This window comes from Rhincodon typus, chromosome 9 (genome assembly GCF_021869965.1).
Source record: "Rhincodon typus isolate 14 chromosome 9, sRhiTyp1.1, whole genome shotgun sequence".
NCBI classification, from domain to species: Eukaryota; Metazoa; Chordata; class Chondrichthyes; order Orectolobiformes; family Rhincodontidae; genus Rhincodon; species Rhincodon typus.
Genome location: NC_063340.1, coordinates 31,076,036 through 31,092,345, shown reverse-complemented (window position 1 = coordinate 31,092,345; position 16,310 = coordinate 31,076,036). Strand labels below are relative to the sequence as shown.

At 41.6% G+C, this 16,310-nt stretch overlaps 1 protein-coding gene across 1 annotated transcript in view; it reads right to left on the bottom strand.

Annotated features, from left to right (window-relative positions):
• The window catches only part of sytl3 (synaptotagmin-like 3), a 146,373-nt gene that overhangs the window by 29,519 nt on the left and 100,544 nt on the right, over positions 1 to 16,310 (bottom strand). The window contains exon 9 of the mRNA XM_048601179.1: positions 9,644 to 9,811. Within this exon, the coding sequence (XP_048457136.1) occupies positions 9,644 to 9,811 (168 nt within the window). The remainder of the gene's footprint in view (positions 1 to 9,643; positions 9,812 to 16,310) is intronic.

Here is a 16,310-nt window from a genome sequence, read left to right as displayed (position 1 = left end):
GGTCTATAATTACCTGGATTATCCTTGCTACCCTTCTTAAACAAGGGGACAACATTAGCAATTTTCCAGTCCTCCGGGACCTCACCCATGCTCAAGGATTCTGCAAAGATATCTGTTAAGGCCCCAGCTGTTTCCTCTCTCACTTCCCTCAGTAACCTGGGATAGCTCCCATCCGGACCTGGGGACTTGTCCACACTAATGCCTTTTACAATACCCAACACCTCACCCCCGCTCCTTATGCTGACTTGACCTAGAGTAATCAAACATCTATCCCTAACCTCAACATCCGTCATGTCCCTCTCCTCAGTGAATACCGATGCAAAGTACTCATTAAGAATCTCACTCATTTTCTCTGAATCCTTGCATAACTTCCCTCCTTTGTCCTTGAGTGGGCCAACCCTTTCTCTAGTTACCCTCTTGCTTCTTATGTATGAATAAAAGGCTTTGGGATTTTCCTTAACCCTGTTTACTAAAGATATTTCATGACCCCTTTTAGCCTTCTTAATTCCTCGTTTCAGATTGGTCCTACTTTCCCGATATTCTTCCAAAGCTTCATCTGTTTTCAGTCGCCTAGACCTTATGTGTGCTTCCTTTTTCCTCTTTGCTAGTCTCACAATTTCGCCTGTCATCCATGGTTCTCTAATCTTGCCCTTTCTATCCCTCATTTTCACAGGGACATCTCTGTCCTGCATTCTAATCATCCTCTCTCTAAAAGCCTCCCACATATCAAATGTGGATTTACCCTCAAACAGCTGCTCCCAATCCACATTCCCCAGCTCCTGTCGAATTTTGCTATCATTGGCCTTCCCCCAATTCAGCACTCTTCCTTTAGGACCCTCTCATCTTTGTCCATCAGTATTCTAAAACTTACGGAATTTCCTTCTATTTCTCCTTTGCCTTCGTGCCTACAGCAGCTGCAATAGTTCACTCCTCCTCCGATTGCCTTGCCTCGCCGCTGATCACCCTCCTCACTGAAGCCAGGTATTCACTTAAGCATACACTTAAACCTCAGGCAACACTTCAACCACAAAGCAACCCTTCTCAAAATGGCTGCTCCAAAAAATGGCCACTCCGCTACAGCTTGCCTTCCTTTCATTCGTTCCTGGCCAGTCGCTGGTGACTGAGACAACTCCACCCGAAATCCTTTTATGTCAAGTTTCAGTAGTGCTCTGTTGGATGCTCTTGCACATTCGCTAACAGCAGCTCTTCTGCACTCCCCACCTTGGTCACAATGACTGAGCCGACTCCTCCCAAAATCCTGCTCAGTTACTTCTTAGCAGCACCCTCTGCTGAAAATAGAATCTAGAAAATAGTCGAGCTACAGGTAAACAGTTATGCACTGTTGGCATCGAATTACAACATGAATCCTCTTGCAAATGTCCCTTTAAATATGCACAACACACAGACAGATAGCAAAAAAAATAGATATTATGGACAGTGGGAAAACTAGAAAAGCAGTTCAGTGAACATTATTCACCGGATCTATAGAGATGGTTCTTATGCTGATAAGAATGCTGCTTCTTGATCTTCCTTTTTCCAGATGGGTAGCTGGTTCACTGTGAAAAGGTCTTTGACTTATTCACAAAAAGTCACAGCTTACAACTGTTGAACAAAAGATAAACTGACTTTCTTAAGGCTTAAAGTGGCTTTTTTCTGCAGAGAACAGAGACAGCCCCTGTGCTGAATATTGGTAGTCTGAATAGTTACTCTATAACTCCAGTTCACAGCCCTAAGTTGTTCAGCGACCTAAGAATCAACATGTAATTGTTGGCAGGTAGAAGATGTCTTTCACTGACAACTCATCACTTGTCCACAAACCAAGCCACTACTTGCTGTCAATCAAAGCCCCATTTGCACAGAACCCTTTAGCTCCAATTTGTCTGTAACTACTGCTGTAACCCACAGCTGCAAACAGATATTCACATTGAATATCAAATTACTTGCTTTCATACCATGTAGCAAACCAATGTTCGTTTTTAAAACAGTTCTCCTCTTTTCAATCCACAACTTACACTAAAGTAAAGTCTTTAGCACAGTATAGAGTGGTCTGTGACATTAAGAACATAAGAACTCGGAGCAGGAGTAGACCGTCTGGCCCTTCGAGCCTGCTCCGCCATTCAATAAGATCATGGCTGATCCTTATGCAAAGTATCATTTGGTAAGTATAACTACTTCTGATTATTGTTTAGCTAACCAGTGGGATTGCTGTCCCAATTTTAGCACAAAGCCCCAGAGGTTATAGTAAGGAGGATTGTGTAGAAATGACGATAAAGAACATAAGAAGTAGAAGCAGGAGCAGGAGTAGGCAATTCAACCCCTTGAGCAGCTCTGCAATTCAATATGATCATTTTTTCCTCAATTGCACTTCAAATCATTACTAATTAAAAATTTATCTATCTTCTCCTCAAACTTACTCAATGTCCCGGTGTCCACTGCACTCTGGGATAGTGAATTCCACAGATTCACAATCCTTTAAGAGAAGTAATTTCTCCTCATCTGTGTTTTAAATTTGCTACCTCATATCCTAGAATTACAATCTCGCATTCTAGACTGCCCCTCAAGAAGAATCATCCTCTCTATGTCTACTTTGGCAATCCCTTGTAGCAATTTATATATGTCTAGATTGCCTCTCATTCTTCAAAACTCTAGAAAGTATAGGCCTAATCTGCTCACACTCTCTTCATAAACCAAAACCTTCTCCTCTGGAATTAATCTAGTGAATCTCTTCTGAACTGTTTCCAAGCCCTCCTCAAGTATGCAATACTCCCTGTACAGTCTCGTTAATGCCTCACACAGTTGCAGCAACACTTCCCTGCTTTTATATTCTATTCCTTTTGCAATAAATGCCAAAATTCCATTGCCTTCCTTATTACTTGCTGTATCTACATACTAGTTTTCTGTAATTCATGCATGAGTATACCCAGATCCTTCTACCTGTTTCAAAAATAAAATGCCTTTTTATTCTTCCAACTAAAATCCATAATCCGTGTTAAACACCATCTGCCAAATTTTGACCCATTCACCTAAACTATTCACATTCATTTGTAAATGTCTTATTTCTTCATTGCAAATTACTGTCCCACCTAATTTAGTGCCATCTGCAAATCTGGCTATAGTAGCTTCTATCCCTGAATCCAAATCATTCACAGGGCATAAATAGTTAGGACCTGAGGACTGAACTCCATGGCACCTCACTAGTTACATCTTGCCAACCAGAGAAAGATCCATTTATCCCAACTCTCTGCTTTCTGTTAGTCAGCTAATCCTCTATCCAAGCAACTAAATTATCATTAAACCTGTTTAATCTTACCTGGTGAATTTACCTTTTGTGCAGCTCCTTATCAAGTGCCTTCTATGCTACATCTACAAGATCCCCATTATCCACTTTTTGCATTGAAGAACTCTAGCAAATTAGTCAAACATGAGTTACCCATCACAAAATCATGTACTGACTTTTGCCTTTTCAAATTTTCTGTTATAATTTCCTTAATAATTTCCCAACAACAGTTAAACTGACTGTTCTGCGGTTTCCTACTTCCTGCTTCCCTCCCTTTTTGAATCAGAGTGTTATATTAGCATTTTTTCCAATCCATCAGAACCTTTCCAGTATCGAAGGAATTTTGGAATATCATAACTACTGGATCCACTATTTCTGCTGCCACTTCCATTAAGATCAGGCCCTGGGGATTTGTCTACCTTCGATGCCAACAGTCTGCTCAGTATTTTTTCCCTTGTAATGATTATTCTTATAAGTTCCTCCCTTTCTACAACCTTTATGTTGACCATAATACCATTGTCAATTTTTGGAAAAATCCATCTGGCACACTAATGTGCTTCAGGAAAGGAAAGCTGCCTTCTGGTCTGATCTACATGTGAGTCCAGAGCTAGAGTAATGTGGTTGGCTCTGTACTGCCCTCTGAAATGGCATTCAGTTGTAATAATCATGAAGAAGTCTCAATAAAGCAATGAAACTGGATGGACCATCTGGTATCAACCTAGGCATTGAAAAAATACAATAGCAGAAACAATCCTATCAACCTTTAAAGTCCTTCTTTACTAACATCTGAGGGCTACTGCCAAAATTGGGAGAGCTGTCTCACTAGTCAAGCAAAATCTGACATTGCCTGTCAGGTACGATTCTGTGAGTATGGCTGCATCCCAAAAAACACCATCCTGGGATATATTCTGTCCCACCAGCAGAACAGACCCAACAGAGGTGGTAGGCACATTGACTCCAGACCTCTCAAAGTCTTATAGATTTAAGTTAAATATTGGGAAAGGAAACCTCCTGCTGATTACTACGTATTGTCCTCCTTCAGCTAATGAATAAGTACTCCTCCTTACTGAACAACACTTGAAGGAAGAACTTAGGGTGGCAAGAGTGCAAAATGTACACTAGGTGGGGGATTTCAATGTCCATCACTAAGAGTGGCTTGGCCGCAAGTCCTACTGATTGAACTGATTGGGTCCTAAAGGACATAACTGCTAGACTGGGTCTGCAGCAAGGTGGTATGGGAACCAAGAGGAGGGAAAAACATACTGAACGTCATCCTTATCAACCTTCTGACTGCTGTCCGTGACAGTATCAGTAAGAGTGACCACAAGAGTCACCTTATGGAGACAAAGTCCTACATTCTTATTAAGAATACCCTCATCATCTTGTGTGCCACTACCACTGTGCTAAATGGGACAGACCTCAAACAAATCTGGCAACTCAAGTATGGGCATTCATGAGGCACTGTGGACTATTAACAGCAGCAGAAGCATACTCGAGCACAATCTGCAACCTCATTGCATGGTATACCCCTACTCAACCATTACCATTATGCTAGGGAACCAACCCTGGTTCAATGCAGAGTGCAGGAGGGCATGCCTGGAGCAGAACCAGGCATACTGAAAAATGTGGTGTCAATTTTGTGAAGCTATTAAACAAGACTACTTGCATGCCAAACAGCATAAGCAGCATGTAATAAACACAGCTAAGTGATCCCACAAACAAGGGATCACGTTTAAGCTCTGCAGTCCTGCCACATCCAGTCACGTATGGTGGTGGACAACTTGGTAGAGGAGGAGGGGGAGGAGGCAGCTTCCCAAATATCCACAACCTCAATGATGGAAGAACACAATACATCAGTGCAAAACATAAGATTGAAGCAGTCACAGCAATTTTCAGCCAGAAGTGCCAAGTGGATGATCCATATCAGCCTTCTACAGTGATCCTATACAATTCTACATGATTACAGATACCAGCCTTTAGCCAATTTGATCTACTCCATGTGATATCAAAAAACAATTGGACAATTGGACACTGCAAAAGGCCATGACAACATTTCAGCAATAGTATTGAAGACTTGTGCTCCAGAACTTGCTGCTCCCCTAGCCAAGCTCTTCCATTACAGTTACAACAATGGCATCTACTCGACAATGTGGAAAATTGCTCAGGTATGTCCTGTATACAAAAAGCAGGGCAAATGCAACCCGACTGATTACCATCCCATCACTCTTCTCTCGATCGTCAGTAAAGCCATGGAAAGTGTCAGCAACAGTATTATCAAGCAGCATCTGCTCAGCAATAACCTGCTCAGTGACAACCAGTTGGGGTTCCATCAGGGGCAGCCAGCTCCTTACCTCATTACACCCTTGGTTCAAACATGGACAAAAGGGCTGAATTCCAGAGGTGAGAGTGACAGCCCTTGACACTGAGATCACGTTCGACTGAGTGGGGCATCAAGAAGCCCTAGCAAAACCGAAATCAATAGGTATCAGAGGGCAACTTCTCCGCTGGCTGGACTCATACCTGGCACATAGAAATATGGCTGTGGTTGTGGGAGGGCAGTCACCTCTAATCCAGACCGGAATATCTTCAATTGCTTCACCAATGACTTTCCCTCGATCATAAGGTCAGAAGTAGGAATGTTTGCAAATGATTGCCCAATGTTTACTACCATTCACAATTCCTCTGATACTGAAGCATTCCATGTTCAAATGTAACAAGATCTGGACATTATCCAAGCTTGGGCTGGCGAATAACATTCATGGTACACAAACTGTAAGCAATGATCATCTCCAATAAGACAAAATTTATTCATTGCCCCTTGACATTCAATGGCGTTTCCATCACTGTCTCTTCCAATATCAACATCCATGGAGTTACCATTGACCAGGAACTCAACTAGACTTGCCACGTAGACACAGTGGCTACAAGAGCCGTCAGAGGCTAACAATACCACGGCGAGTAACCCATCTGACTTTCAAAGCCTGTCCACCATCTACAAGGCACCAGTCAGGAAAGTGATGGAATACACTTGCTTGCCTGAATGAGTGCAGCTCCAACAACATTCAAGCAGCTTGACAGAATCCAGGACAAAGCAGCTCACTTGATTGGCACCACACCCACAAGCGTCCAGTCCTTTCACCACTGATGCTCAGTAACAACAATGTGTACTATCTGCAGGATGCATTGCAGAAATTCACCAAAGATCCTTAGAAAGCACCTTCCATACCCACAAACCACTTCCACCTAGAAGGACAAGGGCAGTAGTTACATGGGAACACCACCACCTGCAAGTTCCCCTCCAAGCCACTCACCATTGTGACTTGAGAAAATATCACTGTTCCTTTACTGTCACGCGTTCAGAATCTTGGAATACCATACCTCAGGGCATTGCGGGTCAACCTACACCATGTGGACTTCAACAGTTAAAGAAGGCATCACACCACCGCATTCTCAAGGACAGGAGGGCAAGTCTTATGAGGAAAGGTTGAGGGAGCTAGGGCTTTTTTCATTGGAACGAAGAAGGATGAGCGATGACTTGATAGAGGTGTACAAGATGATGAGAGACATAGATAGAGTGGATACCCAGAGACTTTTTCCCAGGGCGGAAATGATTATTACGAGGGGCATAATTTTAAGGTGATTGGAGGAAGGTATAAGGGAGATGTCAGAGGTAGGTTCTTCACACAGAAAGTGGTGGGCGTGTGGAATGCACTGCCAACAGTGGTAGTGGTGTCAGATACTTTAGAGACTTTTAAGCAACTCTTGGATATGCACATGGAGGATAGTAAAATGTAGGGTATGCAGGGTAGATTGATCTTAGTAGGATAATAGGTCAGCACAACATCGTGGGCCAAAGGGCCTGTACTATGCTGTACTGTTCTATGTTCCCACAGTCTAAAGATGTGCAGGTTAGGTAGGTCGGCCATGCTAAATTGCCCTGTATTGTCCAGGGATGTGTAGGCTACGTGGATTAGTCATAGATAATGTGGGGTCACGGGGATTTGGTGGGGGAGTGGGTATGGGGGGGATGTTCTTTGGAGTGATGGGGCAGATGTGATGGGCCAAATGGCCTCTATGTGGACTATAGGAATTTTACAATAATTTAACTTTGTTCTTTTTATTACATTTTCATAACCTTTTGTCGACTTTTTAAGAAGTTTCCAAATCCTCCAGCCTGACACTGGCCTTTGCAATATGGTATGCCTTAGATTTTGTCTGTTATCTTCAACTTCTTTGCTTAGCCATGGATTTTAATTCCACCTCTCACAATCTTGTGATTGACTAGGAATTTAGATTAGGCGTTGTTGTCTTGGTACCTAAGTCAATGCTGGGATTTTTTTTGTTCCACTTCTCACAATCTTTTAGTTGACTCGGCATTCAGACTAGGTTCAATAATGCAAAATACAGAAAGTTACCATGCAAATATTGCAAGCAATTAAAAAGGTGTGTTCTGGAGATACAAATTCAAATCACACTAAGGCAGCTAATGGAATTTAAATTCAGTTAGTAATTGAAATTAAACAAAAAGCTGGTTTCAGTTATGATGCCAATGAAACAATAGGATTGTTATAAACACCCATCCAGTTCATTCATTCTCTTTTGGGGAGGAAATCCCTGCCTGGGGTATGGGTGACTCCAAATCCACATGATGTTTGTTTTGGTGCTTAAGTCAATGTTGGGTGAGATATTCAGTTCTTCAGTGACTTTAGTAGTAGTTTTGTGAGAACTGAGTGGTTTGCTGGGTTATTTCAGGGGCTAGTTAAGAATAAACCACATCATGGAAATTTGGAGTCACACATACGCCAGACAGGGTAAGGACATAGGATTTCCTCCCCAGTAGAGAATGAATGAACTGGATGGGTGTTTATAACAATCCCATTGTTTCATTGGCATCATAACTGAAACCAGCTTTTTGTTTAATTTCAATTATTAACTGAATTTAAATTCCAATAGCTGTCTTAGTGGGTTTTGAATTTGTGTCTGCCCCAGAGCACACCTTTCTTAATTGTTTGCAATACTTGCTTGGTAACTTTCTGGATTCTGCAATAATGAGTACATCTAAATTCTTCTGAACATCAACATTTAGAAGCTATAAAGACTTTAAGGATTATACAAATGTATAATCTTTTCCAATCTTACAACCAAAGTCAATAATGTTGTACTTCCCCACATTGTACTTCATTTGCCATGTTCTTGCCTGCTTGTTTAATCTACCTATATCTCTTAGCAACTTCTTTGTGTCCTTCTCCGAGTTTGCGTTCTCACTGAGATTTATAATACCAATAAACTCAAATACATTACTATTCTGATCTAAATGACTAATATAGATAGTTAAGTAGTTAAGATCCAGCACTGATCCAGCAAATTTCCACAGACTGATGTAAGGCTAACCAGCCTCTATTTCCTTGATTTCTCTCTCTCTCCCTGAGAGAACCAGATAGATTTTTATGACAATCTTTGTAGATCATGCTCAGCAGAACTGGGACTAGCATTTTTTTTCAATTGAAACCTATTAACTGAATTTGAATTCACTTGTTGCTAGGGTGGGATTTGATTTCTTTTTAATCACGTTATTACATTTATCAACATCTAATTTGCTTGGATCATTCTAAGGAGTCTTGGAAAATCATAGAGCACTTACTAGTTCTGCAGCTATCTCTTTGAGAACCCTTAGGCACAGGCCATCAGGGCCTCGTCAGATTTAATTTTAATCTTGATCTTCTCTGCTGACATTAATTACCACAGGTTCTTCACCCTTCACTTCAGATATGTAATTTATGCCTTCTACAATAAAAGTCAGCTAAAATTTCTTCAATTTCTCTGCCATTTCCTCATCCCACATGATAATATCTTCTGTTTTTGCCTCATGGGAACCAATGTTCGATATAACCACTTTCTTTCTTTTTACATAGCTGTAGAACCTTTTATAATCATGGCTGATCTCTACTAATGTTTGATTTTTTTCCTTTTATTTAATCAATTTATTGGCAGCCTTTTGCTTGATTCTAACATCCCCAAATTTTAGGTTTGTAAATATTCATTTAAATATTATAAAATTATTTTAATCCAGTAATACTCAAATTCCTTATTAAGCCACAGATAGGTTTTTTTCTTACTGAATTGTATTTCTTAAAGGAATTAATTTCTATTCCTTTAAAATTTTGAATTGTTTAGTTTAATATTTACCACCTTTTACTACTTGCAATACCTTTTAGTCTACTTACACAATCAACCTTAGCCAAATCTCCTTTCATATCTATGTAACTGCCTGTCGTTTTAGATATTCAGAAGATAATCAGTAAGCCAGAAGAGTACTAGATAATACCCAGAAGTCATGTGTTTCAAGAGGTCACACCAATTACTAACCCACTGTGGTATTTCATGTTGAGTATGAACCAGGCTTCTTCTTTTTGCTTGGAGTTGACTTGATGTATAATTGACTTCCTCTGTCTGCTGCAAATCCATTTCATATAAATGTCCTCCATCTTTTTCATCTTGCTTGTTGACTTTGAGGAGACTGGCTGAGGTTGCTAGCTGCCACATAATTAGAAACATAATTTAGTAATGAGCTGAATTAGAAACATCATTTAGTACTGAGCTGGTTGAAAAGCACTTACATTGGAAACTTTTAAGATGGTTGAGTCAAAGTTCTCCAAACATTATCTGAATGAAATTACCCTTTCTTTCTTAATATTTTGGCAGATAAGATCTAATTGCTTTATGCAGAGATGTTATTAGCTCTGGAGATGCCATGCTCTGGGTTATCAGCAAAATCATAAACTACTTTATAAAAGTGACAGGAAGAATTATTATTTTCTTACATTTAAAACTTAAGGAAGAAGCCCATTTTTTTCCTACCTTACAAGAATGTCTACAAGAACACAGCCAGATTCAGAATTCTTAGGAAATCAAGAAATATTACACTTAATCAAGCAGAAAATATTGCAAATGCCCAGAAGACCTGGTAGTATCTGTGGACTGAGGAGCAGGGTTAACATTTCTGGTCAAAGACCCTTTATCAGAAATACACCTATATGTTTTCCACACAGAAAAACCAGTAAAGGGAAAGACAGCAGATTATCATACCTGAAGAAGGGTCCCCTGACCCGAAGCGTTAACTCTGGTTTCTCTCTACAGATACTGCCAAATATGCTGAGCTTTTCCAGCAATTTCTGTTTTATTTGTGACATTATCACACCATTCTTGTAAATAATCAATTGCGGATTTATGGTCTAACTTTTCTTTTAAATTTCCTAGTATTGTTAAATGTTGCCAATGAGCTAACGACATATTTTAATTTATCCTGTGCTCAAGGGAGACATGTTCAAACATCAGCTTGGCTCTGCATTTCTAGGAGTTTGGTGCAGCATAAAGGATGCCAATATAGCAAGATGGTACATGGCTTGGAGTGAATCTTGCAGGTGGTAGCCCTCTCATGTATTTTCTGCTATTGACCTTCTAGGTAGTGGAGGTAATGAGCTTGGAAAGTGCTGTTGAATAAGTCTAATTGAATTGCTGCAGTGCATTTTGTAGATTCTACACATACTGCCATCATGTGTTGGTTATGGAGGCATTGACATTGAAAGTGGTGAACGGTGGGCCAATCAAGCAAGATGCTTTGTCCTGAATGATGTTGAGCTCCTTGAGTGCCGTTGCATTTACACTTATCGAGGCAACTTATCACAATCCTAACGTGTGCCGTGTAGATAATAGGCATGCTTTGGTGAGTCAGAAGTTCTCACTTCAAAATTCCTAACCTCTTGCCTGTTCTTGTAGTCACAGTATTTATATGGCTGGCCAAGTTCTGTTTCTTGTAAATGGTAACCATCAAAATATTGATAGTGAAGGATTCAGTGATGATAATGCCATTGAATGTCAAGGTGAAGGAAATGGTCAGATTCCTATTTGTTGGAGATGGTCTTACCTAGCTTTTGTGTGGGATGAATGTTATTTGCCACATATCATTTCAATGCTAGTGGTTGTCTTGGTTTCGCCAAATATGACCTGACCCTACTATGTACTATGGGAGTTTACTTCAACTATCCTGACTGCAGTTTACATCCCACCCCATGCGGAAGTGAAGAGAACATTTATATAGGCACATAGAAGATAGGAGTAGGAGGAGGCCTTTCGGCCCTTTGCTCCTTCACTCCTGCTCCTTCATTCATCACAATCATGGCTGATCATCCAACTCAACAGCCCAATCCTGCTTTCTCCCCGTAATCTTTGATCCCATTCACCCCAAGTGTGATATCTAGCTGCCTGTTGAATACATTCAATGTTTTGGCATCAACTATTTCCTGCGGTAGTGAATTCCACAGGCTCACCACTCTTTGGGTGAAGAAATGTCTTCTCATCTCCTCTTTAAATGGTCTACCTCAAATCCTAAGACTGTGACTCCTGGTTCTAGACAGACCCACCATTGGGAACCTCCTCCCTGTACCTGCCCTGTCTAGTCCTGTTAGAATTTTATAAGTCTTTATGAGACCCCCCTCATTTGTCTGAACTCCAATGAAAAAGTCCTAACCTAGTCAATCTCTCCTCATATTGGAGTGGCATGGTGGCTCCGTGGTTAGCACTGCTGCCTCACAGCGCCAGGGACCCAGGTTCAATTCCACCCTCGGATGACTGTCTGTGTGGAGTTTGCATATTCTCCCTGTGTCTGCGTGGGTTTTCTCTGGGTGCTCTAGTTTCCTCCCACGCTCCAAAGATGCACAGGCTAGGTGGACTGGCTATGCTAAATTGCCCATAGTGTTCAGGGATGTGTAGATTAGGTGGACTATAGAGGGATGGGTCTGGGTGGGACACTCTGAGGTCTGGTATGGACTTGTTGGACCGAAGGTCCTGTTTCCACACTGTAGGAATTCTATGATCTAACCCCAGGGCATGATAATTTGCATCTAAGAGTACCAAAGAATGCACAGGTGGTCATCTTAGTGGGAGGGAGAGGGAATTTAACGCCACTATTTAAAAAAAGGAAGGTGAGAAAAAGACAGAGCATTAAAGACCCATTAGCCTAACGTCAGTAGTGAGAGAAAAAGTAACAGTCTATTATAAAAGATGTAATAACAATTGAACAGTGTTAATGGGATCTGACAAAGTCAGCATGGGTTTAAGAAACAGAGATCATGCTCATAGAGTCATAGAATCCTACAGCATAGAGACAGGCTCTTCGGTCTGAACTGATCCTGCTGACAAAAATGTCCATCCACGCTAAACCCATCTTCCTGCACTTGGCCCATATCCTTCTAAACCTTTCCTATCCATGTATTCATCTAAATGCCTTTTAAATGTTGTTAAAGTACCTGCCTCAACCACTTCTGCTGGCAGCTCATTCCATATGCAGATCACCCTATGTGTAAAAAAGCTGCCCCTCAGGTTCCCATGCATTCTTTCCCCTCTTACCTTAAATTGATGTCCTCTAGTCCTCAATTCCCCAACCCTGGGAAAAAAACCGAGTGCATTCACCCTATCCATGCCTCTCATGATCTTGTACATTTCTATAAGACTCCCTCCTCAGTCTCCTATGCTCTAAAGAAAATGTCCTAGCTTGTCCACGCTCTCTCTATAACTCAGACCCTTGAGTCCTGGCAACATCTTTGTAAATTTCTTCTGCACTCTTTCCAGTTTAATAACATCCTACCTATAGCAAGGTAACCAAAACTGAACACAATATTCCAAATGCGGCCTCACCAATGTCCTGTACAACTGCAACATAACTTCCCAACTTCTTTACTCAATGCCCTGACTGACGAAGGCCAGTGTGCCAAAAGTCTTCTTCACTGCCCTGTCTACCAGTGACTCCACTTTCAGAGAACCGTGTATCTGAACTCCACGGTCCCTCTCTTCCACTACACTCCTTAAGGCCCTACCATTCACTATGAAACTCCTACCTTGATTTGACTTTCCAAAATGCAACACCTCACACTTATCTATATTAAACTCCATTTGCCATTTCTCAGCCCACTTCCCTTGGGCAGGTTTCTGTGTGGAGTTTGCACATTCTCCTCATGTCTGCGTGGGTTTCCTCCGGGTGCTCCGTTTTCCTCCCACAGTCCAAAGATGTGCAGGCTAGATGGATTGGCCATGCTGAATTGCCCACGGTGTTCAGGGATGTTCAGGTTAGGTGGGTTAGACATGGGGAAATGCAGGGGTAGGGGAATGAATCAGGGTGGGATGCTCTTCGGAGGGGCGGTGTCGACTTGTTAGGTGGAATGGCCTGTTTCCACACTGTAGGGATTCTATGGTTCCCCAGCAGATCAAGTTCCTGCTGCAATTTCTGATAACCTTCCTCACTGTCCACAATACCACCAATTTTAGTGTCATCCGCAAACTTACTAATCATGTCTTGTACATTCTGATCAAAATCATTGATATAGACAACAAACAGCAATGAGCCCAGCACTAATCCCTGAGGCACACTACTAGGCACAGGCCTCCAGTCTGGCAAGCATCCTTCCACTATTACTCTCTGCTTTCTACCATTAAGCCAATTGTGTATCCAGTTTGCCAGCTGGATTCCATGCGATCTAATGCTGAATTGGAGTTTGTTCAGGATTCAACTGGTAGAATAGATAAGGAAGAACCAGTGAAGGTGGCACATTTGATTTCAAGAAGGCTTTTGATAAAATCCCACGTAATACTCCAGTGTCCAAAATTAAAACACACTGGATAATATATTTGCACGGATTGAGAATTGGTGACAGATCAGAAAGAGAGATTGAGAATGTGTTGCTTTTGGGTGACATGCAGTGATTAATGGTGTCCAATCGTGATCAGAGCTTGGTCCCCAGCTATTCATAATATATATTAATGACTCAGATGTGGGAAACAAATGAAATATTTCCAATTTTGCTGATATCACAAAACTAGATGGGATTGTGAGCTGTGAGCAGAATGCAAGGATGCTTCAGAGTGATCAATAGACAATTTAGTTTGTGGGCAAACACGTGGCAGATGTAACTTAACATGTATAATTTTGAAGTTATACACTTGGTATGAAACACAGTATTATTTCAATAATGATACGTTTTGAAATCTATTCAAAAGAAGTCAAAGAACTGCAGATGCAGGAAATCAGAAACAAAAGCAAGTCTGGCAGCATCTGTGGAAACAAAAGAGTTAACGTTTTGGGCCCAGACACCCATCTTCAGAACTGATTGTAGCTAGGAAAAGGCTGGCATACATGCTGAAGGTGGGGTGAGGGGTGGGGAATGAGTAAATAATAGGTGGATATGGAGCCCAGAGAGACAGAAAAATAATTGGGCAGACAAAGGAATGGGTAAAGGTCAGACTAGGAGAATAAACAGTTGCTAATGAGACCATTAGTGATTGACAATGGGTTGTTTGTAATCGCAGCCCATTTAATGACAAGACCTTGGTGTCTCAGTGTTGGGGTAAGACAATGGGAGGTGCTCAAGCCCTAAAACTGTTGAACGTAATATCAAGTCCAGAAGGCTGCAGGGGATCCCAAGCAGATAATAAGATGTTGTTCTTCCAATTTGAACTGAGCTTTTTGGAGCACTGCAGCAAGCCCGAGACAGAGATGTTGGCCAGGAAAGGCAGTGATATGTTGAAGTGGCAGGCAACTGGAAGCTTGGTCATTTCTGTGGACAGAATGTAGGTGCTCTATAAAGCGATCACCCAGTATGCGCTTTGTCTCCCCACTGTCAAGGACACCACATTGTGAGCAGCAAATCCAATAGACTAGATTGAGTGAAGTGCAGGTAAATCACTGCTTCACCTGAAAGGTGTGCCTGGAGCCTTGAATAGTAAGGAGGGAGGAGGTACACAAGCAGGGAAATGCAGCTGCACAAAGTGAATCAGAGATAGTAGGAACTGCAGATGCTGGAGAATCCGAGACAACAAGGTGCAGGGCTGGATGAACACAGCAGGCCAAGCAGCATCATAGGAGCAGAGAGGCTGACGTTTCAGGCCTAGACCCTTCATCAGAAAAAGCCCGAAACGTCAGCCTCTCTGCTCCTATGATGCTGCTTGGCCTGCTGTGTTCATCCAGCCCTGCACCTTGTTGCACAAAGTGATCTGGATGTTCAAGATTTTTGAGACAGTTTGTCCTTGTACATGAGTCAATGTAATAGGCAGATGCAGCAAACAATTGCAAAGGCAACTGGCATGTTGACCTTCATGGCAAGAGGATTCAAATGTAGGAATGTCTTACTGCAGTTATGCAGAGCATTGATAAGACTGCACCTGGAACACTGGACAGTTTTGGCTTCCCTACCTAACAGAGGATATACTTGCCATAGAGGGAGTGTAGAAAAGGTTCACTAGGCTGACAGAATAACAGGACTGTCCAGTGAGGAGAGTTGGTTTGACTGGATCTGATTTCACTAGAGTTTAGAAGAATGAGGGGGGATCTGATTGAAACATGTAAAATTCTAACTTGGCGAGATAGACTAGCTATAGGGAGGATATTTCCACTGGTTGTGGAATCCAGGACCAGTGGTCACAGTCTCAGGATGTGCAATAAGCCATTTAGGACTGAGAGGAGAAAACATTGTTTCAATCTCTACAGGTGGTCAATCTGTAGAACTTACTACCACAAAAGGCTTTGGAGGCCAGGTCAGTGAACATATTTAATAAAGAAACTGATAAATTTTTAGATATTAAAGACATCAAGAGAGAAAGCAAGAATATGGCATTGATCAGTCATAAGCAAATTGAATGGAATGAAGCAAGCTCTAAATAACCGAATGGCCTACTCCTGCTCCTAGTTTCAGTGCTTCTGTGTTAAGTCAGGAAAGCCATGGAATACTACTACTTATCTGGATGATAGCAACTGCAACAATACTCATCAAGCTTGACACCATTCAGAACAATTAGCCTGCTTGACTGGCACCCCATTAGCAAAAATTCACTCACTCTACTGCCAATGCTCAATAAGAGCAGAGTATACCACCTACAAGATGCACTGCAGAAATTCACCATGGCTCCTTAGACAGCACCTTCCAGATCCATGACCACTGCCATCTAGAAATACAAGGGCAGCAGATACTTAGAAACATCATCACCT